The following is a 26,926-nucleotide window of genomic DNA, read 5'->3' as shown; positions in this document are numbered from 1 at the left end:
AAAAGTTATTTCTTCACAAATGTGCTATATATGCATTTGCCATGCAAAAGTGTGTTCTAAAGTTAATCACTTTCTATAAATGTGAAAAAATCATGCCCGTACTGTCACTTTATATTGCAGTCTATGGGCATGAGGGAAATTCTTCAAAATTACCAAAAATGTCCGTTTTTCATGCCAAGACAATTGTCGAGTATTGATCTATGTCTTACAATTACACACACTTTGTATATGAAATTTCTGAACAAAATAAAAAAAAACCCACCAGCATTATGAAAGAAAAAGGCCTTCCCTGTGCAAAAGCTCAGCACATACTCTTCCTGAGCAGCAATCTTTCATGCCCCCAGGGTGTGCTTTTCTCCCAATAGACCAAATCACAGTAAACTTTTCGTGCCTCATGGTTAGTTTTGTTTTTAGTTCAGTGTTTACATGAGAGTTTGGGCACATGGAAGATGTGGATCAATAATCAACAACTGTCTTGCCTTGAGAAATGGATTTGTTTTTTAAGTTTTTAAGCTATTCCTCAGTGCTTGATAACCCTCCATTGTAAAGCACCAGAGCAGGGAAGGCATTTTTTTTTATTTAATTTATAGAAAGCACTTAACTTTAGAACATAATTTCATATGGCAAAGGCATATATACCATGTTTGTGAAGAAATGCCTTTGACTTGAAAAATAAAGAACTTATCCTTTAAATCAAGTTATCAAGTGTATGAAGTTATACTTTGTCTTTTAATTCTGAGCCCAGTTGGATGTTCTTTTTTTTTCAATTCCACTTGTTCTGGACTGATTATTACTTTCCTTATTCTCTGAATTTGCACCTAGATTATTCTTTTTCTTTTTTGCATTTTTTTCTCTCCAACGCTTTTGAGTCTCTTTTCTCCGTGCTGCTCTTTCTTCTTCGCTTAGTCATTGACGTTTCATCTATAACGTATTGTCCTTATACGCTTTATATGCGCTGAGAGCCCTGGATCTGTGTGTGCTCAAAGCCTTGACATGGCTGAGTGTTTTGCTGCCCTTGGTCTTATTTGATATTGGTTGTAAGTAGGGCATGTCTTGCAAGAATCTCATGTTCTATGTCCCCGTGAGATGGCCCTGGGTCAATCTCTTGGCACAAAGCCTCATGTTTAATGTCCCCGCGAGACGCTCCGTGGCCAATCTCTTTCGTCTCACAGGTCTTTTAAGTGTCTTCCGTGATCTTCGTGTGAAGATCACATCTCGTCTCCCTAGTCATTCTCTCCCAGGATTTTTTTTTATAATAGAGAGATATCTCAGAAGTTGCCCAAGAGGCTTGTCTGTTGGTTGAATAGAGCTCAATGGTGTATAGGCAAGTGTCTGTTAGGAGGAGTGTTTCAGTAAACAAAAAAAAGGAGTATAAAAGAAAATGACTCCAGTAGAACAGAAAACCAGGAATAAGAGAGCGCTAAAAAGAGAGAGAGAGCGAGCATAAAATGGAGGTACTGTAGCAAAAAGCTGTTCATGATAATATATATGGAAATACTCTGTAGATTGTTAATGGTACTTGCATAATGCCTCTGTGAAGGTAGTATTAAGACAATTTACTGACTTTTAAAGATGTTTCTTACACAATTCGCATACACAAACATTTGTTCATCTAGTCTACTGAAGTCTGATTGAAATAGAATAAAATGTATATCAAATATTGCATATTTTACTTGTTTATAGATTTATAGAATTAATTTTAATTCTGTTAAACAACTTTTGACTGAACTAGAATCCTGTTGTGTCCAGTTGACTTAATCTTTAAAGAGGTAAGGGTTGTGAATTCAAACATCAACTCTGATTATTTTCTCAACAGATTTTTGAGATTTTAGATTTTTGATCAGATTATTCGCACGTGAACGGTATCAGATTTTTCATTTAGCATTTTTTTTAAACCCTCGTAACAAACTAAGATTTCACTCATCATCATTAATGCCCCAATGTCAAAATTTTTTTTTTTCTTCATTTGTAATGAACTCTGATATACTGACTGGCAAATAGCTATTGAACAAAAAATAATATCTTATTTCCTGCATTCAGGGTGGCTTTGATTTTGAACAAAACACACACTTAGAAAAATGAGAACACATCAAACTATGCTTTAATTTGATTACTTAACAGAGTTTAAGTATATTATTATGTGGTACTCAAATACACGTTATTTCATGAGCTTTACTAAGTGGCTAAATAATTCATGACATTTTGTGGGCTTGTTCTTAAAAGTACTTATAGAAGAATACCTCTGGCTTTGCAGAAGACTGTTGACAAATAAGAACATAAATAATAAATAAAGGCATTCTTCATGATTTTTGCATGCAGATTATATTTAAAACAGAACCCCGTTTGTGAAATTTGTGTACAACAACTGAATAGAATCTTCTTCTTTTTTCACCACTATGTGACCTTTGTGTGTATTAACAACTCCTTTAGACTGCCTGTTAACAACTCCCTTAAACTGTCTCTGTCAAAACTGGAAATATAACAAAGTGTATAAGTAAAGCACTTTTGGATAGTGTTTAATAAAGAAATTGATATATAAAATATACTGTTTTTTACAATTATGGAGTGTTTTCTGTATATAGAAGGTAAACATTCCTTTGAAACTATTATTAAAGTCTACTAGCAGAGGCAATATTTCAAATTTAATGCTTTGATCTGATTTTTTTTTTGTGCCAATTGCATATATATTAGCTTGAAATGTATTATTCTGCACATTTGTTATGAATCGTTTTCTGTTTCCTTATAAAGTTATTTTAGCTGTTTTTATTTTTTTTTCCTGCTGTTCACATATTTCTATAAGGAATTCAAATCTAGGGCTTGTGTTCAATTAAAAAATGTAATCACAGTTAATTGCATGATTAAAAATTTTAATCTAAATTAACTGCATATTAATCAAATTTTTACATATTTCCTTCATGCATTATATTTTTATATGAATCAGAAATTACTCAGTGATAATCACTTGCCTAGGCATATTAAATTATTCCAGTTAGTTTATTAAATAAACAGTGAAACACTAATCTGTCAAAAGGTCAAAGTATTTTTTTTTATTTCATTTTGAGCCATATCACAGTGCAAATTAGTGTAGCACTTTGATTGGTTTTATCAATAATTCTGTCTTTAAAATGATATGAAGATGAAAAATAAGACATTTATTTTTTGATTACTGGATTCAACCAGTTGCTTAAGCAGACCCATTTATTTACAGTGGTTAATTTACACCTCATTCTCTTGTTCAATGTCTGGGCATCTTTGCTTAGACTGCTGCCCCTACAACTTGGATTCGGTAAACAGCAGAAGATGAATGGATGGTCGGTTCAAGCGACATTCTTTTTTTTTAATTAACTCCTTTCATTTATTTCCTTTTAAGAGAATGCAATCTTGGAACTTCAATCAGACATCTCATAACGGGTTTTTCCTTGTCTTTTGGTATTTTGTGGCTGGACCCCCAATTGGCTACTGATTGGAATAGTTCCTGACAGCAGCCTGGACAGCACAACTCTCGAAGGGCTACACTGTCAGTCACTGACTTCCTCCTCTCAGTTCTGGAATGAAGAAAACTCCCACACATTAAATGTGTGGAAGCCCAGGCAGTGACAGATTCTTGTGCAATATGTTTATGTTACAGTGCTGCTGCTAACAGACTTGGATTTGTTTGACACTGCTTTACTAACATAGTATGAAGCATGGTCAAATTTAGGGGTTGCGCTAAATAATTTAAGTGCAGAAATTAACGGCAATTATTAAGCAGTCCAAATAAAAGCATTTTGCATGCTGTAATTTCATGGATTAATTTGCTTCTTGAAGTAAGTGCTTGACACGTATTAGCTTCATGTGTGTGTTATTGCTATGCTGTAAGCATAGATCAAAAAGGTTCCATTAAAATATATGATTTTAAAATGTAGCTATTATTCTTGTATAATGGTCTTTAAAATTTCTTCCAGGTGCCGCAGACCAAGGAGTCAGCAGCCATCTGTAGTTCTCATGTGGGATAGACTTCTCTTGGTAGCAGGAAAGAACAATGAAAGCATTCAGTATCCTTTTTTAGAATATCACCGAAGCTACATCTTTTCCAGATTCCCAACATGGAGCAACTACTGAGTTGGCAAGGTAGCATCCAGCATCAAACACATAACAAAAGAAATTTCTCAGTCTAATAAAGTTAATTTTAAAAATGTTTACTGAAAATTTAAAAAAGAACAAATCACAAAAAATCAGTAAAAGGTTATTACACACACAGAATAAAAGGCAAAAGCAAACTGTAGAAGTGGTGATTAAAAGGAAGTATCTCACACTCTCTCTCTCTCTCCCTCTATTTCACACACTCACACACACACACACACACACACACACACATTCACTGGCCACTTTATTAGGCACACCTGCTCAACTGCTTTTTAATGCAAATACCTAATCAGCCAATCCCATGGCAGCAGCTCTTTGCATTTAGGCATGTAGATATTGTCAAGACAACCTGCTGAAGTTCAAGCATCGGAATGGGGAAGAAAGTTGATTTAAGTGACTCTGAACGTGGTATGGTTGTTGATGCCAGACAGGCTCTTCTGAGTGTTTTAGAAACTGCTGATCTACTTGGATTTTCATGCAAAACCATCTCTTGGGTTTACAGAGAGTGGTCTGAACTAGGGAAAACATTCAATGAGCGGCAGTTTTCTGGGCAAAAGTGCCTCATTGATACCAGAGGTCGGAGGAGAATGGCCAGACCGGTTGGAGCTGATAGAAAGACAACAGTAACTCAAATAACCACTTGTTACAACCAAGGTATGCACAAGAGCATCTCTGAATGCACAACACATCAAACCTTGAAACGGATGGGCTACTGCAGCAGGAGCCCATACCTGGTGTTACTCGTGTCAACCAAGAACAAGCAACTGAGGCTACAGTTGGACAATGGAAGATTGGAAAAATGTTGCCTGATCTGGTAAGTTTTGATTTCTGCTGCAACATTTGGATGGTAGAGTCAGAATTTTTGCATCAACAACATGAAAGCATAGATCCATCCTGCCTTGTATCTATGGTTCAAGCTGGTTGTGGTGGCGTAATGGTGTGGGGGATATTTTCTTGGCACATTTTGGGCACCTTAGTACCAATTGGGCATCAGTTAAATGCCACAGCCTACCTGAGTATTGTTGCTGACTATATGTATCCCTTTATGACCGCAGTGTACCCATCTTTTGATGGCCACTTCCAGCAGGATAACGCACCATGTCACAAAATTCAAATCATCTGAATCTGGTTTTTAGAACATGACAGTAAGTTCACTGTACTCAAATGACCTTCACATTCACCAGATTTCAATCCAATAGAGCACGTTTGGGATGTGGTGGAACAGGATATTTGCATCATGGATGTGTAGCCAACAAATGTGCAGCAACTGCATGCTGCTATCATGTCAATATGGATCAAAATCCCTGAGGAATGTTTCCAGCACCTTATTGAATTTATGCCATGAAGTATTAAGGCAGTTCAGAAGGCAAATAAGGTCCAACCCGGTACTAGCAAGGTGTACCTAATAAAGTGGCCAGTGAGTTTGTGTGCACGTGTGTGTACACATACATACATGCGCATGCATATATATATATGTGTGTGTATATATATATATATATATATATATATATATATATATATATATATATATATATATATATGGCAAAGGCGCTATATAGGCATCGACCCGACACAGACGGACAATGGATTTATTCTTCAGCTGTGGGCCACATCTTCCCCGTGTCACAGGCCCTACACAGTCCTCAAAACACACACAAAAGAAAACACCCAAAAACCACACTCTTCTTTTTCCACTCCTTCCAGGCAGCTTCATCCTCCTCCTCCTCCTGGCTCTGGCGCCTTGAGTAGTGGCTGCAGGCTCCTTTTATAGCCCAGCCCAGTGCTAATTAGGCTGCACTTCCGGGTGTGGCTGCATTACAGCCCACACGGGCTCAGGGGGCCGTGCAGCTCCCTCTGGCGGTGGCCACAGAGCCCAACAGGGATTAGCTCCGGTTTAACACAATTGTAGCCCCGATGCAACCTGGGGCGCGCTGCCACCAAGTTTTCTTGAGGATGTAGTGTGCATCCCATGGCTGCTCCCCCGGATCCAGTGTCAAAGGGGCATCCCGACCATCGACCACTATATATATATATATATATATATATATATATATATATATATATATATATATATATATAATATTCACGGCATTCGTAGTCTGTGTCACAATCTGATTGTATGGGTGGTTACCTACCAGGTAACGCTTGTGGTTGGTCAGCAATCTGCTAACATCCGCCACGGTGCCCTCAGTTTGTGAGGAGCAGATCATAGAATGGTTGAAAAATAGTTAACTGTCAAATAAATGCAAAGAGTACACGACACGTGTTTCACCCTCATTCTGGGCTCATCAGGTGTACACACTCCACTGCACTCCTGGTCGGTAACCACCCATACAATCAGATTGTGACACAGACTACGAATGCCGTGAATGTAATTACCCCGATCTACATGCTGTCAAATAAACAAACCACACGCCGTGGCGCAACGTTAGGGGCATCGCCTCTGGCGCTGACGTCCGAGGTTCGATTCCCGAGAGGGAGTGCAGTGGAGTGTGTACACCTGATGAGCCCAGAATGAGGGCGAAACACGTGTCGTGTACTCTTTGCATTTATTTGACAGTAAACTATTTTTCAACCATATATATATATATATATATATATATATATATATAATATAATGTTCCCTGTATATCTAAGTGGAAAAACAAGATTGGAGAAAATAATGATTCTAGATCAGTTACTGTATGAGTGCGCAGGAGAGAGACTAAAGAAATACCACTTGAAAAATCAGATGAAGTGAACAAAGTATAGATTATTACTGTAAAATTAAAACACTCATTTCAGTATTAAAAAAATATTCCATTAGAGTGCAGATCTTATGACAAATTTAGTTTGGAGCAAGTAAGTGAATACCTGAGGTAAAAAGGCATAAAAAAGCATGTGAAATTTATTTAAAACACAGCATATGTTCATGTCATCATAAGAAAACATACAACCATCATGACTTACACATTTATTAATTTGTAAAACTAAATGACTGGAAATTAATGATTTTCCATTATATGTAATTTGGAAATGCATATTCAGGAAGTTAAATAGTATTTATTAGTCCCTTAACACATTTATATAAACAAGTAACATTACTATCCACAACAGTTTTGTGTAGATGATTCATAAAAGACACTCCTGATGCTTCCAATTAGAGGCATACAAACTTGTAGCAGTCCTGTAGGACTTGTCCGGCACAAGTTTACTGGTGCAGACTGTAGGCAGGAGCTTAGGTTGAATCCTTTAAAAAAATGGTACTAAAAATCCTGTTGCAGCCCCTTAACCTCAGACTTGAGAGAAAACAGAAATGGAGTAGAACAATTCTTTTAGCTGATTAATTTTGTGTTGAACAATGTGTTAAGTGTTGCAGGTGGGAAAGAGATTGGTTCTCTAAGATATAGTGCTGTGCAAAAATATTTGCCCCCTTCATGATTTCAACTATTTTTGCTTATTCTTAACACTTGTTTATGATCTCCAAACAAATTCAGTGTAATACACAAAACAGCCAGAGTAAACATAACATAATACAAAGTTTTAAAATGATCGTTTGATTTATTGAGTGAAAAAAGTTCAACACCTATTTTATCCATGTGAAAAAGTAAATGACCCCTGAGTCAATTAGTCAACCAATGAACCAAATTTAAATAATGAATTAAATTAGACTAGACACACCCAAGCTTGATTCTTGCTATCCCTATTAAATCAATATATCACTTAAATAAAATCTTTCCAACAATGTGAATTTGAGTAAAACATCTCAACAACAGCACACCATGCCTCGATCAAAAGAAATCCCAGAAGACCTGAGAAAGAAGGAAACTGAAATATATAAGTCAGGAAAGGACAACAAAGCAATTTCTAAAACACTGGGACTCCAGCACACTACTGTGAGAGTCATCATCTTCAACTGTACAACACTTGGAATAGTGGTAAATTGCCCAGGAGTAGCCGCCAAGCAAAATTACTCCCAAAACTACAAAAAAAAAAAACAAACAAACTGGGCAGTCACAGAAGAACCTTCATAAATACTTACGGCCTTTCTTGGCTCTGTTAATATCAGTGTTCATGACGCCATCATTCGAAAGACAGCAGGCAAAAATGGTATCAAGGTAAGTGTTGCAAGGTGAAAATGACTGATAAACAAGAGGAACAAAAAGGCTTGTTAAAAGTGTGTCAAAAAACACCCTGATTACCTCCCACATATTTTGAGTTAAATGTGGAACATTTTGAAAGGCATGGATCCTGTTATGTAATTAACACAGCTTTCCACAATAAGAACATCATGCTCAGAGACAAACATGGTGGTCGTGTGATGGTGTGGGAATGCTTTGCTAATTCAGGGCCTAGGCAGCTTACCATAATTGAGGGAGGCAATTACTTTTACACATGGGTAATATAGGTGTTGCTGAACTTTTTCCCTTTAATAAATCAAATGATCATTTAAAAACTGTATTGTGTTTGTGCAGGTCATCTTATGAATTGTGATAAATCTGTTTGGTGGTCAGAAACGAGTGTTATCAATAAGAAAAACGGTGGAAATCAGGAATGGGACAAATACTTTTTTACAGCACTGTAGCTGGATAAAACCAGGTGAAAGTGGGCTGAAGCAATATTGAAAATCAGTTATTCACACCACTTTGTTTCATTTTATACTTATGGAAACAATTATCTGTGGAATCTAATAGTGTAGGATGGATGTTTGTGGTACCATTGTACACCCATTGCTGTTCAGATTTCCCACTTTAAAAAGAGAATAACTTATTGTGTAATAGAAAAAGTGTAGTTACATGTTAATGTATTATAAATATATAAAATGTTAGCATTTTGTTATAAAATAATCTTCACAACATAGGTTTAAATTTAAGTTTCTCGACTTTTGGAAACCATTTGAATTTGTATCTCCTATTTCAAAGTGGTCATGAGTAGAAGAAATAAGAGAGAGTAGAAAAACAACTTCTTCTAATTGAAAAAGATAATTTTTCTTAGCTTTCTTGCTTTAAAAATATTTGTAAACAATTATAAGGTTTGAGTGAAGTAATACTTTCAAATTAAAATTGTAGAATATATTTCTGTGATCTTACTATATTGAGATCTCATCACTGTTCTTCACCCTTCATTATAACTTTAACTCCAGTGCATATATAACTTAGATGATGAGTTGTATCTTGTACCAGAACTTGATGGGGTACGAATAATCGGTAGCAAGAGCCATGAATTTTTGCATGAAGTTCCAGGTAGGCATGGATAAATAAAGCTAAAGTTTAGTGTTTAATGAATGTTTGCTTTGTCATCCTTTTCTGGACCTCTTTTAATATAATTTCAAATAAGTACTTGTTTCAATTTGTATACATAGTGTGCAGTGTTTGATCCTGTGTCAAAATGCTTTTTGTGCAGTAACTTATTCTTTATAAAATTCTGATTTAGTTTGAAACATCATAACTTAAAATGCAATCTCATTCAAATTTTAATTTTTGTTTCAGCAACCTGTGAGGAGATTTTTAAGATTGCATCTATGGCGCCAGGAGCACTCTTGTTAGAAGCTCATAAGGAATATAAGGTGAACCTGTTCAGCTGCTATTTTTATGTCTCTTCTGCCTTTTTGGTTATCTTCATCCATGATTTATACAGTATGTATGTCTTAATATGCAAGCATTGATTTTAAACTCTTTCCTTTATATTTATAAATACAAGTTGATTAAGATGTTATATTACTAATGTAATTCATAGAATAGGAGACTAAATACTTCAGTGAGCCTTCTGATTTTAAAGTTTGTGTCAAGTGAAATCTTTTCACAGTTTCAAGGCTTTGCACTACACTACTTACTTCGGAAGTTAATTCTGTTACCTCTGTGCCAACTTCCTCCTTAACCTCCCAACAGTGCATAGTGCCTATCAAGAAAACGAAATACAATTTTGGCAGGATATATCAATTTGATTTTCCAAGTAACATTTATGTATGTTACTGCTTATAGAGAATTTTTAACATAGTCATTGAAATACCAAGAATACAGTGTTTATCCAATAAGAAAAAAACAGACATTTGGCTTTTGAATAGCTGTACACTTATCTCTTCATGCTGCAGGGATTTCTTAATATAGCTTAATAAAACACTTGCAAATGGTCATGTATTTGTCCTGTGCAGGCAGTTATCTAGCCAATCAACTTTCAAAGAGCCTTCATATGTGCTTCTATTCTGCGCCACTGATTTGTAAAGAGGTCTCAGCTGTTTGTTCAATGCTGGCACGGTTTGGGGTTACTAAATTGAAACAGGTAGACAGCTGCAGAAATGATTGATTTATATCCTCAGATATATTTTTAGTCAGAAAATCCAAGTTAATAATTATTTTGTTCAACACTTTTTATATTTTCAACATGTACCATTGAAATATGCATTTATACATAAAATGTTTTTTCTTGAAGTCTGCTGTAAATTTGTACCTTTCCTCAGACATATTTTAATATCTGCTGTTTTTCAGGTTATTCCATGGTAAGGGAAATTTGTGTGGCTTAATTTTATAAACTCTGTTTGTTTGGTATAAGCATTGCAACCTATTGTGTTGTAATATTAATACACTATGTAATTCACTAAACAGATGAATGAAAGGGCAGTGCCTGGCCTTCATTTATGCATATGATCCAAGAGTGTTGTAAAGAGTTAAGAGGCTATGGTTACATAGTTAAAAATAGTGAAAGTGGAGAGAAAGAATACAAGAATATTTGAAAGGAAAAGAATATTTGAAAGCTTATTCCAACACTTAAGACGATAAGAATGACATTCAAAGTGCATTTTTTGGTAACAACATAGGTACATTTTGCAGCTTACAGCGCTGTAACTTAACATGTACATAACTGTTAATGATAAAATACTGTTTTTCAAATAATAAAAGATTAATTTTTGTTTGTAATTCAGAAAGAAAGTCAAAAGGCAGATGAGTATCTGCGAGAAATCAAAGACCAGAATCTTCTTCCTACTGCTGTTGAGCAGTGTATTGAAGCAGCAGGATTTGAATGTGAACCAGAGACTCAAAAGATGCTTCTCCGAGTGAGTATGAAATCGAAAATTTAAAAATAAAGCATCAAAGCAGGAATCAGTAAAACTGAGGAATACAAATTGTCAAACCCGTAATGAGCTTTTAATCTTTTTCAGTTTTTATATTTTTTTATTGGATGGTAATAATAGAGTCCATTATACAGAAATCTTATTATGCCATTGTAGCCTTTCTAGGAATTGTTTTTTCTTTTGAAAGTATCTGTGAAAACATAAATATTCCATATACATATTTGTATAGATGTATTCACATATCTAATGAGACTCTATAATTTATTCATTTTGTAGTTGTTGTAGGCTCACAATGAAAATGCAAATGTTTGATACTCCACATTTTTTGTTTCAAAACAGGCAGCATCATTTGGAAAATCTTTCCTCAGTAACTTTTCTCCAGAGAAGTTTGTAACCATGTGTCGTGAACTGAGAGTCCTAAATGCAGTTCGAGACTATACTGTTGGAATGCCTCTCACTTATGTTCAGTATCCTTTATTCCAGCTATATTTTAAAGATCTTAATGTGTCAATAATTGGGCTAAACTGGTATTTTGCCAGTAAATCAAGGATGTTTTGGTTCATATATAATTGTTTCCATCACTGACAGATCAGTCTAATGCTGTGTATTTCATAATTGAAACTTCTTAGCTAAACATTGCATCACATACACTTACTTTTAATTTTTTCATCATAGGAAAGCTAAACAGGGCACATCAGAAATTTGTTTCTTTACATTGTGTTTAAAAAACCTTTCTATGTGTTTTACTTGTCTAGAATTAACTGCCTGGCCATTAAAACTATAAAAAATAAGGCTTTGATTGTCCTGAAACAATGGATGATTAATCAGTAGTGTCAGAATCTCCACACACACAGTGTTTCTCTCACTTTGTCTCATTTCTACAACTTGACATCTCTTCAGTTTTATAAACTCTAGTATGTTGTGGCATTTCAAAGCTTACAAACAGTGCTATGTACAGGCTTCCTAAAATCACTTTTAAGGACAAGTTTTTCCTTACAAAGCCATAGTATTATTAGTCAGACTCTTCTGGCAAATCCCAACGTTTATTAAAAGTTAGTAACCTAGAACTACTATTGATTGCTTACTCTTCTAGAGCAGTGCCCATGCAATTTATCCCTCCTGCTATCTGTTGGCCTGTGGGACACAGTCTTATGTTTAATATAAAGTTGTTTGTTCTAGTAGCCAAGGCTCCAATGCTCCAGTAGTAGAAAATCCAACTAAATAGTTGTACTGTTCCCCTGTATGTACCATTGTATGATATTCAAAAATACACGACAAAAAGTAAATGTTTGTTGCGTGTTTAAATATTTATATTATGCAATGCTTATCACTTCAAATATAGGGAATTTGTTGTGTTTATTAGTGCTGTTTCCTATTTCCACTTTCTGTTTACAATTTGTGATTCTTTCTCTCCCAGTTATCATCCTGTTGACCCTTCTTCTTTTTACTGCCTTTTGGCAAATACGCAACTTTATGTAATAACTAAGTTTCGGGAGATAAATCTGATCTCAATATGCAATACTCTGTTTAGCCCAGATTTGCCATTGTCTTCTTGTGGTTTCTTTCCTGAAAACATAATTTCATATAAGAATATTTAAAATAATCTTAATTTCTAATAAAACAATTAGAATTGTATGAATTCATAGAATTATCTTTAACTTGTAATATTTTCTAAAATTTCAACTGAGCAAAAGAGTATGGGATTTTTGTGTATTTGAGCATTCATTTTAGTTATATTGCTTTACAGAGATCCTTAACCTATTTTCAGGTTCAGCCAATTAACAGTCCAGGTTCTAATAGATCGGTATGTATATACACATATATATATATATATATTCTATATATACATATAGAAGTAATCTGTAGTAAAAGGTGTTGGTAATAAAAAAATATATTCCTGCATTATTGTAAACATTTGGTGACAGGTTTTATTAAGGAAAAGTCAAGACTTTTATTCAAGTGTGCAATATGAAATGAGGTATTCTTGGAGAAGGGTATCTGACAGCTGCAGATTAGAGTACCACTAAAATCCTCTTTCACACACTGCATGTAACCCAAAGGTGTGAAGGTTCATAAATATTGGTTAAATTCATTATCTTCAAGAGACATGAAATATTGGTCACTTGAATTTTTGATGAGACAGTTTTTATTTGCTTTAAATATCTGTCATATTAAATTTTTTTGCAAATGCTACTAATCTTGCAGCCTATATTACGTTTACAGTATATTGTTGAAATTAATGATATGCTGTTTTGATATGGTCCGTATTACAGCTGTTGTAGATCAACCAAAACTTTGAAACACTACTTCTGGAACTGTGTCTGCAGCTAATAGATTTTTGAATTTCTGCATTGAAACCTGTGAAATGAAAAAATACAGTGTATTAATTATTATATATTTTTACTTATGAAGATGAAGTCTTTAATGAATCAAACTATACAAAGTTATGTGCATTTCAGTTGAGTTCCTTTTGAACACAATGCAATAGGTGAAATATTGCTCATTGTGCATTTATTTTTTTATGGTAAAAACAATATTTCTAAACACTTAATCTCACAGGTGACCTTTGGGAAGGGTATCTGTGTATCACTATCACAATGACTGCTGTATTTTGTTGTTAGATGCAGCTGTTAAGTATTGAGAAAAATTGATTCTGCTGAATAAAATGAACAAGTTACATTTTAGGATTAATGCCATTTTGTTTTAGGCATTTTATTATAGCACATTATTCAGAATGATTAAGATAATATAGAACAAAACTGTGAATGGATTATCTTGTGTTGATTATAACTTTCATTGCTGAAACATTTAAATGAAGCTAGAAACATATTTACTTGGTCTGTATTGTCTTTCCATTTACTCATAATGATTCATTATTCATGATGCTGGTTTGTCAATGTAAGTGGTGGTAATTCAGTATTTTTCCAAATAATGCATCATAACATACTCGTGGTGGAAAGTAACAAACTACATTTAGTCTTGTTACTGTATTTGTGTAGGTAATATAGGAAAATAATATTTTTAAAAATATTTTTAAATTAAAATACAGTACTTTACTCTATTTTGTGAGTGTGTGTGCACTATATATTTATAAATATATATTTATATAAGTGCGCGGCAGCGATTAACATTTTTAATCACAATTAATCATGTATTTATTGATTATTTATTGAGTATTTATTGATGTTTGAGATTTAGTTATATTTACTCATCTGTAATTAAAATGGTTTAATCTAGTGATAATGAAGATAGAATTTTAATTATTTGTTGCATTAATATTAATGATATAAAACATATGAGTATCTCTGCCTCTGACCATTTTTAAAAGACTGAATGATTGGCAGCTCATCTTACATAGCCATTATCACGTCTGCTAAAATCAGATTTAATACTTTGATAAAAGAAAAGGACTCCAACAAGGTCTATGTGCTCAGATTCATACTGTCGACAGGACGGTAATTTATTTTTTCGGTGGGGATTCCAGGAATGCACCCAGCCTTGGCTGACCCGCACACAGTCACAGATAGAGACACAAATCAAACAAATGTGTGAAATATAATGTCCCTATCACAGTTCCGATGCGGCTGAAACGGATGAAATGGTATGGTGTAAAGATGACAATGATGATCCTGGGAACAGCTTCTGTAATAAATGAATTAAACAGTCCTACCGGTAGTCCTGAGCAGCAAGGGGTGAGATTTGTAGGAGCTCTTCCTCTGAAGACGCACAACAACTAATCCACCACTATTCACATGACAGGACAGTTCATTCATCCTTGCAAGAAACAATCTCTCTTGCTGCTTCGCCGGCCCCTTTTCAAGTTTCCAGTTGGCCCTTCTTGTCCACAGCAGCCCTTGTGCCCATTTCAGATATTCAGCAATCCCCTTTATCAGACATGAGCAACGTAAGATTTTTCATGGATGTTTTTAATATTGTTTGCTGTTTTCCAGAGTCTGTCACTATTCTGTCCCATTTAATTAGAAACTTGATATGTCCTTTCTTCTTGACAACATGAGATTTAAAAATTTTCTTGGCCACTACAACAAACTATGCAGGATAAGTAACATAAAAAGAAAAATCCTTTTGGGTGGATTATACCTTTACAACAATGAAAATATATCTGTGACATTTTCTACCACGTGTTGTGTCTTGAGTTTGTGATGTGTACAAAATATATTGGTAGGATGAATCATTGAATATAACTTGTGTCTTCTGTCTTAGGCTGGTGTTTCGTAGACTATACCCTCTTGCCATTGAAATCTGTAAACACTTGAAGATTCGTGAATTCCAGGGTGTGAGTCATGTGCTAAAACACTGGGCTTGCTTTAAGGTGAGTTAAAGTATGTATGTGATACAGAATATTACAAAAGAAAGAAAAATGGTAATTTGCTTAACTATTCTTAAGCTAAAACAGCAGTGTACTAATTTGTAATAAAGGTTGACAAGTAATGGTCTCAAATTAAGTTTTACACTGTGTTCATGCTGAATAAACAAGTAGGTTCATTTTGGTTACTGACTGAACCTCTATTGAACAAGAAGTACATGATACCGTCTTTTTAGTTAATATTGCATAAAAAGAAAGTCTACCTGCAGTGTAGTGCCAAAAGAATGGTCATCAGATAGATAGAAAGGTTTAGTTCAGCAAAATCTGAGTGATCTTATTTAATATTGTCTTCCTTTGGAATATAGGCATCATATAGAAATGAACAACTATATAAATTATAAAACAAAATATTAAAAATAGCAAATCTTAGGTATTACAACTGTCTAAACCAGGGGTCTCCAACTCCAGTCCTGGGGCCTCATGTATAAACGGTGCATATGCACAGAAATCTTGTGTACGAACGTTTCCACGCTCAAATCGCGATGTATAAAACCTAAACTTGGCATAAAGTCATGCACATTTCCACAGTACTTCATTCCCTGGCATACGCAATTTCTTCGCTCAGTTTTGCAGACTGGCGGCACCCAGCGTCAAAGCAGTGCTACTGTTCCTGTGTGGTCACCCTTTCTTTCTTAGACCCACATTCCTGACGTGGCTTTATCAAATACACTGAAATTAACTGCATATAGTTTATTAATAATAATAATTCATTACATTTATATAGCGCTTTTCTCAGTACTCAAAGCGCTATCCACACAGGGAGGAACCGGGAAGCGAACTCACAATCTTCCACATATTAGTGTAATGCATCTGATTGTAATTAACCTGTAGCAATATAATGGTCCAGGGAATAGACATAGTATTCCAAATACCATAAATGCTTTAACGTTGTTACTCTCACTGCATCTTCTTCTTTCAGCTGCTCCCGTTAAGGGTTGTCCACAGCGGATCATCTTTTTCCATAATACTCTCACTGCACCACTCGGAGTATTTATATCACTGTATCTGAGTGGGGAATCACAGCTGCAGCTGATCGAAAAGAGAATTATCGGTATACAGTATCAAGCACGCTGCCTCAGCCACAAAACAGTTCAAAGCCTTTCCTCTACGGAACTCGCGGTTCAGAAACAGTTTCATCCCAAGAACTATAAATGCACTCAATCAAGTGCTCCTTGTAGAACTGTTTGTACTTATAAGTAAAATTACCCCACTGTAAACTTGCACTACAGTTATAAAATTGCACAACCTGCGCCACTTTATAAAGCGTGTATGATGACAATATCATTTTTAAGATGAAATGCAGCAAAATATGTTGCTTATAGCATACAGATAAAACTTTAACTTTATTTAAATAATCTGTATTGTTAATAATTAAACATGTGAGGACACAGTGCCGCAGCGCTAGCTAGTTCATGGATTGCTCCTGCCTTGTGTTGTATTTTTGCTGGTGCTGACGTGACACTGGAAGGATAGACGGATAGAATAATTAAACATGTACTACGAAGATATTTCAATGTTCCTTAAACGTTTTGAAGAATTGGCGTTCTAAGCTTACAGATGACTTAACGTCTATTACAGAGCTGATTGTGTGGCGATTGGGTATTTGGAGAAAGAAAAGTAAGGACAGGAATTGGAGGTTAGTACGTTTGAAAGAGACAGTACTTCTGTAATGAATTATTTCATTGAAGGTTGGAGGTTAGTACGTTTGAAAGAGACAGTACTTCTGTAATAAATTATTTCATCGAAGTGCGCAAGCCTCTTGCGTGAGATATGAACAATCACTGCGCCACCGTGTTCCCATGTTTAATAACATGATTTCATTCCTATCATCATGAAAAAGATATCACGTATACATCTCAGTATTTTAATTATTCAGAGAGCTCTAATATCACGAATGTAATGGATTCTGTGTTCTGTCGGAATAAGAGAAAGAACGGAAGCACGTAGTGATTCACACACATAGAGCACATAGAAGATCAAACACAGATCAAAGCATATATGTGCAACTATAGTTACGATGGGATTTGAGAAACTAGTAAAATAAACTATTTTAAGATGAAGTTTATGATGTTCTACTTTAATGACAAAATAAACTACGTGATTAAAGTGGAAATTTCGAGATTAAAGTTGACATTTCGTGCTTTTTTCCACTGTGCGCCTCTTTTTTTCCTCTGTACCATAATAAGCTTTCATATGACACTCAGATGGTGGGCTACGAGTCGCCTTTTCACGCCGACTTTGATATGTGACAACATCTTTTTATTTCAGGCACTGTGCGACTTTGTGAACTTGAGCTTTCGAGTTTCTCCGACACTATGTCACTCGATCAGCTTCCTTTTGTCGATTATACCACTGTTTAAACCAACAAATTGTACGTTTTTCTTTGCCTCCACTTGGTATTCGCTGAAATTCTTATATTTTCCCCCGTGCTTTTCCCATTGTCTTTTCACAGAAGGCTGAGCTTAAGGGCTATTTATATTGATTTGCATATTCAAAGAGGCGTAATTCTGGGAGGAGTTGGGTCGGGACAAAAGGCGCCTGCACGTGCGTTACTTTTCATGCTGATCGGGATTTATGTAGCAGAAGAACATGGAAGTTTGTGTACGTACAGATTCCTGCATCTGGATTTTTCTGTGCGTGCGCACATTCACGCTTTTGTGCTTACACAATGTTATAGTGTGAGTTCTACGCGCAGCGTTATACATGATGCCCCTGGAGAGCTACTGTGGCTGCAAGTTTTCATTCTAACTCTTTTCTTAATTAGTGACCAGTTTTTTTCTGCTAATTAACTATTTTCCTTTATTTTACTTGACTTTTCTTGAGACTCTGAACGCTGAATTGATTCTTTTTTCTTTAAACAGCACCTAAACATAAATTTGATGTGAAGTGAATCAACATATGACCAACTAAGGTTGGGGCCTCAAACGCCAACCAACTTCACTTCATTCAGTTTCTTAATTTGAAGCCAGTTCTCATTGCTAATTAAACTTGTTATTTAATTCCATGGCGCTCATTCTGCCATGGCAGACATTTCCAAATCTATTGATTTTCTTTTTGAAGAGCACCGTCAAAATGTTTCGTGGACCTGAGCAGATCAACATTAATGAGGCCTTCACCTTTCTTTATTATCAGTTATTGCGTGATGGACGCAGGTTGTTGTTTATGTGTTGGTCCATTTTGTGTATTAATATTGTTTGGTTGCTAATTAAGGAAAAAAGAAATAATTAAGGGGCCTGAGTCTTAAGTTGTGCATCAATTAAAATTAAGGCAAAGAGTTAATTAGCAGCAAAATCTGGTCACTAATTAAGAAAAGGGTTAGAATGAAAACCTGCAGCCACAGTAGCTCTCCAGGACTGGAGTTGGACACCCCTGGTCTAAACCATAGGTGGCCTCCCAAAGCCCTATTAGCCCTAGTGGCTGTTTGTTGTCATTCCAACCTATTCCCTAATTGGAAACCAGCTCTTGTGGTTAATGAAAAATACTGTTTAATCAGATATTAATCCTTATGTTTCTGTTATTTTGTTAGTTTGTAATTTTTAATTTTTTTGATAGAGTAGTGTATCTTAATATCTTATTTTTAAAAAGACATATGTTATAATTTTTAACCTGAGATCCTGTGCCAACTAAATGTTTCAGTGGCTGGAAAATAGAAATTAAGACTGGAAAATCTTGTTTCCTCCAAAGCCAGAATTGTAGATGGTGCTTGATAAAAATGCACAAATTTTTCTTTCTAATCTTATAGAATAATATAAAGATTTTACATCACTAGCTAAAGTTTCTAGTCATGGATGTGGGCTGGTTCCCCATCCAGAGATTATTTGTGCTTTGCGTCACATGCTTGCTGGGAATGGCCCCCATTTCTCCTCAACCCTGCCCTGGATAAGGGGGTTGGGAGGATGGATGCATGCATGCATGCAATCGTGCCTATCTGCTCTGGTCACTTGATTACATACTTTTGTCCTCTCACTGAAGCACCCATGTGCATTACCAATCTAACGACAGTAGATCTTTAAGGCAATCTTTGAGGCATAAATAAATAAGCTTCCATATAATGAAAAATAAATACATTTCTGTTTTTATTGTCTGGTTGCCAGGGAGGGTGACAAACTTGCCAAAGTAAAGTGCACAGTCGGTCTCCTTTTGAAATGGTTGAATCTCACAACAGTGATTTGCTTTTTGCTTTTTTACTTTCTTAAAAAACATAGGTACACTAGTTTGCAATATGTGTTGTCACAGCCAGGAAAACTCTTAAGAGTGCACAGTAAACTTTAGGGTGCCAGTCGGGCAATCCTGTTTAATGAAAGGAAAACAAATATATCATGGCATGCCACAGTAGAAAGAAACGTTGGGCAATCCAGCCTCTTTAACAAAAAAAAACACCTGCTACATATGCTCAGGCATCAGGAGTTACTTCCACTTCCAAAAATGAGGTCCCTGGCCGAAGGGACGTAGCCTTCTCTGGACCCCAGGAGCAGAGGTCTTCTTGGTGGTTCTTCTCGGTATTGCAAATGGAAAAGTGAGAATGGTGTTTGATGGTGCCTTCTCTTGGTCGGGGGTTGAATTGCTTACCGTAGTTAAGCCTTGAAGATGATCCCCAGGAGCACAAGAGTGATGATGTGTAATATCAAGACCTGGATCAATACACAAAAATATTTTTGGCTTGAAAAATGTATGTATTTGGTAAGTTTCAAGGCTTATCCTTTATTGCATTTTATTTGTATCATGTGAGTTTCAATAGCGAATAACATTATATTTTTAGGACTTTTACCAAAATATCATTCAGTTTCTTTCTTACTGCGCATTATCTCTAAAGTATAGTTGATATTTTAGAATACAGGGAGTCCTTGACATTCGTTTGTTTAGCATTTTGTACTTGATCTTGACAGAGTACTCTGTTAAACAGAAAATAGTCATGTTTTGTATCCTGATTCAATGTTGTTATTAGAATCAAAATTCTGTTTGGCATTTTTTTGTTTTTTAAGCTACTTTCCAATTAAACAAGTGAAGTGTTTAATATATAATGACAGCTATAAATTGACTTCATCCATCTTGGTTTAACGCTGTTGAAGGCTTATGTAGTGTGATGATTTTTGAATATGTGTAGCTGTGATTTTTAGTCTCATTATGAGTACAAATTATTTTCACACAGATAAATTCCATTTCACAAGTTCAGATTTTCTACTTATATAGACAAGTACATTTAGAGAAGTTTAAAGTGCCTTTTGCAAGTACCAGTCTCTCATAAGGAAAAATACGTTTTCTACTGGTATCAGTAAATAGTACAAGTTGAGATATTGTTGACATCATTGTCTTTGACGTTGCTTGTTTTTTTCTTTTGTATTTTGTAATCCATAACTAATGCAGGGTATTTTTTTCCATCTCCTTTACATTTTATAGTATTATACCATTAGCAAGCTTTAATTTTTATTTGATTATGTCAGTAGACAGAAGCAAAGCATAGATGCATATTGTAGCATACAAGGGGATATATGCCTCTGGAAGAAGACATATTTAAACTGTTAATTTTAAAATTTGATTTTTTTCAGGTTCAGCAGAAGGATCCTGATGAGGACATTGCTCATGCCATCAACCAGAAACTTGGGGACACAGCAGGAATTTCATATTCAGAGATTGCCGCCAAGGCTTATGAATGTGGACGCCCTGAACTTGCCATCATGGTACTCAAAACAGAATAAGATTTAAATAAATGCACACATTTAATTGATACCTCTGGCTGAGAGCAAATGAAAAAATTCTTTTCTCAAACCTTTGAAATCATTTGAATAAGGACTAATCATTGTAGACTTCCATTCAAATGATAGTCCTCTTTCTTAGGATATAAATTTCTGTGTATACCATTGCACAATAAATCCTTCCTTCTTATTCAAGGATGTGCATTCTGTATTTACTGAGTTGATTGCCAAACGAAATAAGCCTTGTGAACATATTTATATATATATGTGCCCTGTGATACAGTATATTGGCAGACTGTCTGGGGATGGAACTTGTATTTCATTCTGTGCTGCTTTTGTAGCATTAATTAAAATAAAATGCATTTTAGTCATTTTTATTTTGTGCACAATGTACGTTTTTTGTAAGAATAGTAAATGCAACATATGTTTAATAACATCATTGCATCTTTTATCATTGTAATTTGATATTCAGATTATTTAATCTTTTGTATTTATGTCCTGTTCACTTCTAATAATATTTAATATGTTGTCATTTCTTCACAGCTTCTTGACTTTGAGCCACAATCTGGGGAACAGGTTCCTTTGTTACTGAAAATGAAGAGAGGTCAGCTGGCTTTGAACAAAGCTATTGAAAGTGGAGACACTGACCTTGGTAAGAGTAGTTTAAAAAAAATAATTTATTCTTAGCTGTATTTTTAGAGGAAGATTATTAGTATATAGCTATTACTTTACTAGATCTTTAAATTGGGCAAATACTGACTTTATTGTGCCAGTTTTCTGCTAATTATATAAAACATAATATACAGCACATTGCTTGTCTTTGTTTTATTTGGATTATAAATGGATTTATGTTGCACAAAATTCAGAAGTCATGTAACACACAGTTCTTGTTTAAATATCAAGACTCCATAATTTTGCACATTGTGCAGTGGGTGGCTTATGTAACTAGTGTTGTGAAGCGTTGTAGCACTAAAATTGCATCACCTATTAAAAATCTGGAAAAACGTGAAAAAACAAAAAAAAACCAATAAAATAAAGTTGTTACATACATTCTGACAGAGTATACTTCCTAATAAACAGGTTGTAAATGCATCCATTGCACATTTTCTGTGTAACTGACAAATTACAGGACTTATAAAAAAAAAAAATGTATGAAAACAATAACTTTATGTATTTTATTATTGGTTCACCATTAGTAAATAATTGGGGCAAGAGTCATCAAAAACGAAGTTAGGTTTTAGATGTGAAATATGAGTAATTAATAATGTGCTTGCAAAACTAATTTGTAGGTTAACTAAACCAATATATTTAAGAACTTTAAAAGACAAATGTATCTTTTTTATATATTTTTATTGATTTTAATTTGAAGCAAATAGCATTCTATATACTCAAGTCAAACTTAACAAAACAAAATTCAACCCCCACCCAAGAAGAAAAGAGGAGAACCAACAATCAGAGCAAATCAAGAGGTGGGGTGGGATTCTTCCAAATGAGCAAGATAAGTCTATGTGCTAGTATGGAGGTAAAGACAATCAGTTTTGTTTGTCCTTCTCTACTTTAAGCCCATCTGGGAGTACATCAAACACAGCTATTCATGGTTTAGGAGTGATTGTGGTACCAAGGCTGTCCAATAGGCATTCAAAGATTTTTGTCCAAAATTATGTTAATATGGCGCAAACCCAAAACATGTGGTCTTGTGAGGCTGGAGCTAGATTGCAATGTTCACGGATTGAATCTTTCCCTTGATACATTTTGGACAATTTTAAACAAGATAAATGTGTTTGATGAAAGATTTTAAGTTGAATGATTGAGTGCTTTGCTGGTATGGATCTACAGTAGGGGAAGACGGGGCAGGTTGTCTCAGGGGTATGTTGTCTCAAAGGTCGTCTAGCAAAAGTTATATCTATGGTGTGCTGACATCACTGGATAGTGTGTAAACAATACAGTGATGAATAGCAGATAGTTACATCATGGATTAAAACTCGTATTTTTGTCAACGAAAAAGCATCTTTTCTTGTATCAGAGAGTTTCACATTTCCAGAGAGTATTTCAACACAGGTAACTTTTTCAAGCACTGATTTGAAGGTCTTTGAATCCTGAATTTATTGTTCAATATGCTAGTTGTTTACGTTAACTTCGTTGGTGCTGCTGAAAACTGAAATGTACTGACCTCTATTTGGGCATGTTGTCTCATGTCACATGTATCGAATTCCGTCAAAACAAGACTTCATTTTCATCTTCCCAGAAAAGGATGAAATATGGGAGCATGATGCCACTGATATCATCATGAAGTTGCCTGCCCCCATTCGTGTTGGTGGAACTGCCAGAAGCAGCAAGCAGTTTAAGTTTCGTTATGGATTGCTGTGCAACTATGGCGCTGACATAGGCCTGGACTAGACCTGTAACAGTGAGCAGCCTATGACTGTAAAATTGTGTTTTGTTACAGGAACATGATGCTGTTGCAGCTGAGTTAGTCTGTAGTAGTTGGTATGTTCTAAAGGCCTACATGATGACAGCTTTAACTATTCGTGACAACATGCTGGGGTATGTTGTCACATCTCAAGTGTCTCGGTTTAAATTAGTTTAGTACATACTAAGTATCTCTGTTGATAATGCTTATTTTTAATCTGTTTAATGGTAATTTACCTAATCAATGCAGGCCTTTGCTTGGCAATAACTTTATATTTGACAACTTGCCCCGTCTTCACCTATATTCTATCCTTTTCTGAAATATTAAGTAAAAGGTGTTTGCCCCACCATACCCTGGGATCTTTGAAAGGAAGGGACTTTAAATGTATTTATATATTGTAGAGATGATATCTTAGTCTACAAGTCTGATTGGTATTTCTTCTGCAATAGAAATAGGTGGGAGTTAAGGAAAATTGGGCTGGTTCCATTCAGCAAAGTTTCTAATTTGAAAGTAGTGGAAAAATTATGTTCATGAGAAGTTAAATTTGAAGCTTAATTGTTTGTAGGATACAAAGACATTATCTATGTACAAATCTCTTAAGTGTTTTAATTCCGGACATTTTCCAAACATTAAATACTGTGTATGTTTTAAGGGAGAAAAAGGTGGTTGTCATGTAAAGGTGCAACAGATAAAAGTTTCTCTGTCTTCTCCATCCTACATTAGGTCCATTTTATGAGTGAATGAAGGGCAGTTGGATTATTAGTATAATGATGATAATTTATATTTAGTTGGACACCAAGCAGGGCATATAAAGAAGAAAGGTAAATTTTAATTCTGTTGCAGGGCCAGGATTGTGTATATTTATCGATTTGTGTCGATGTCCCGGTCTTTCTGGCCTGTATATTTGCCACCCAGTAATAAAATTGAAAGTTAGGTAGTGCCGTGCCCCCTTCTGCTTTAGGTCATTGCAGAGTTAGATGCATGGATATTTTGAATTCCAAAGTAATGATTTGTTAATGTATATGGTGATGCTTTGAAATAGAAAAAGAAGCTTAGGAAAGATGTTCATTTGACAGTGTTGACTCTTCCTGCTAATGTGGGATGTAGGGTAGACCATCTGTTCACGTCTTGGTTATTATTTTCCATGCCGACAGCAAAATTCTGTTTAAAAGAGCTTTATATTTACATGTGATGTTTACCCCTAGGTATTTAAACTGATTTGCTAATGCTAATGTGTGGTAGAGAGTTCACTGGAAAAAGCACACTTTTATTCAAATTACTTTTGCCTCCAGATACTGTATCTTTTGAAATTCTGCTAGTGTATTAAGGGCTACTGGTACAGACGTTTGTGGGTCTAATATATACAGTACATATCATCTGCATATAGTGATATTTCCTGTTCAAGTTCTTCTCTGGTTATCCCTTTTATCTCTGATGTATTTCGATAGTAAACAGCCAATGGCTCAATGACGATTGCAAAGAGCAGTGATGATAGGTGATAGGCGGCATCCTTGTTGACTACCACTTTCTAGTTTGAAGTGGTTTAAAGTAATGTTGTTGATACAGACAGAGGCTTCTGTACTGGTATAAAGTAATTTTATCCATGCACATATGTTTGGGCCAAACCTAGATTTGTGCAATGTGGTGAACAGGTAGTTCCACTCAACCATGTCAAATGCTTTTTCTACATCCAAAGATAATAAGATCTCTGGTGTGTTAGATGTTATGGGTGAGTATATTACATTAAACACATGCTGAAGATTAGAAGCTAAGTGTCAGCCATTAATAAATCTGGTTTGTTCTTGTGATATTACAGAAGGAAGCACTTTCTCAGTTCTTCTGGCTAGAACTTTGGAGAGTATCTTAACATCATTATTCAAGAGTGAGATTGGTCTATATATGATGCACATTTTAGTAAGTCCTTATTTTTCTTAGGAAAGACAGCAATTAATGTTTGGTGAAAAGTTTGAAGTAGAATTTTGCTTCTATAAACATTGCTAATAATATTGAATTTTTTTTTTTATAAAATTCCACTTAGTAGCCATCAAGGCCTGCTGCTTTTCCACTTTGAAGTGAGTTTACAGAATTTCAGAGTTTATCCATTTCCACTGCACTAAGAATATCTAGCTGTGGTGTCTACAATACATCAAAAAATCATTAGACTGTGGTATCTTCTTTAAACTGAGTAAAATATAAGGACTTGTAGTACTCTCTAAATGTGTGGGTTATATTTTTGTGGTTCATGATTTTATCTCTGTCTGTGTTGGTAATTGATGTTATTGTATTGTGGACTTTCTGCTTGTGGATTTGTTGAACTAAGATCTTATTAGTCATCTCTCCATGTTTAAATCACAACATCATGATTATAAAGATGAGCTGTTCGATTTCTTTAGTTGTGAAGAGGTTAAATTCTGATTGCAAAACCTGTCTTTTTCTAGAAAGTACCTCATTTGGAAACCTGGCGTATTCTATATCTATTCAGGCAATTGCATTGATTAACTCAGACGCCTTATTGGTTTCCAGTTTATTTGTGTGAGAAAGACATGAAATAATCTGCCTTGTTAAAAATGCCTTCAGAGTTTCCCAGAGTATTCCCGAAGAGACCTCTGAGGATGCATTTGTTTCTAGAAAATAATCAAATTTGCTTAGGTATGAATTCTGTACAGTTCTCATCAGCTAATGACAAGGGGATAAGACACCAGCTATGATATGAGTGTGTTGGGCATAGTGATTTAATCTCCATGATCAGAGGGATGTGGTCAGAGATAACAATAGCGTTGTACTTACAAGATTTGATAATGGACAAAAAATTATTGTCTGTGAAGAAATAATTAATTCTTGAGTAAAATTATGTACCAGAGAAAGAAGGAATATGCTCTTAGGTTTGGATTTGGGTCTGCAAAGTTATGATCCATTACAAAATTATTGTTGTAGTGTTAAATGTTATCGCCACAACAACTGAAGACCTATCTAGGTATGGATTTAAAACACAATTAAAGTCTCCGGCCATTATAAATTTATGAGTTTACATTAGGAATAGATGCAAATACATTTTGGATGAAATCTCAGTTATACACATTAGGTGCATAGGTATTTATCTAAATCGCTTTAGTATTAAATAAGTTGCCTACCACCATGATATATCGCCCTTCAGGATCAGATACTACATCTGATACTACAAATGGAATTGTTCTGTGTATTAAGATTCCCACACCTCTAATTTTCTTTGTATAGCTGGAGTGAATAATTTAGCCAATCCAATCTCT

General features: G+C 35.0%; 1 protein-coding gene across 1 annotated transcript in view; it reads left to right on the top strand.

Moving 5' to 3' along the window:
* Nucleotides 1-26,926, top strand: part of vps16 (VPS16 core subunit of CORVET and HOPS complexes) — a 118,009-nt gene that overhangs the window by 48,459 nt on the left and 42,624 nt on the right. The window contains exons 9-17 of the mRNA XM_051931057.1: nt 3,945-4,040; nt 9,259-9,347; nt 9,594-9,670; nt 11,024-11,155; nt 11,513-11,640; nt 12,942-12,977; nt 15,395-15,503; nt 21,104-21,235; nt 21,794-21,902. Of these exons, the coding sequence (XP_051787017.1) occupies nt 3,945-4,040; nt 9,259-9,347; nt 9,594-9,670; nt 11,024-11,155; nt 11,513-11,640; nt 12,942-12,977; nt 15,395-15,503; nt 21,104-21,235; nt 21,794-21,902 (908 nt within the window). The remainder of the gene's footprint in view (nt 1-3,944; nt 4,041-9,258; nt 9,348-9,593; nt 9,671-11,023; nt 11,156-11,512; nt 11,641-12,941; nt 12,978-15,394; nt 15,504-21,103; nt 21,236-21,793; nt 21,903-26,926) is intronic.

Source organism: Erpetoichthys calabaricus, chromosome 8 (assembly GCF_900747795.2).
Source record: "Erpetoichthys calabaricus chromosome 8, fErpCal1.3, whole genome shotgun sequence".
Lineage (NCBI taxonomy): Eukaryota > Metazoa > Chordata > Cladistia > Polypteriformes > Polypteridae > Erpetoichthys > Erpetoichthys calabaricus.
Note: the sequence above shows the minus strand (reverse complement) of the source record. Positions and strands in the feature narration are given on the sequence as shown.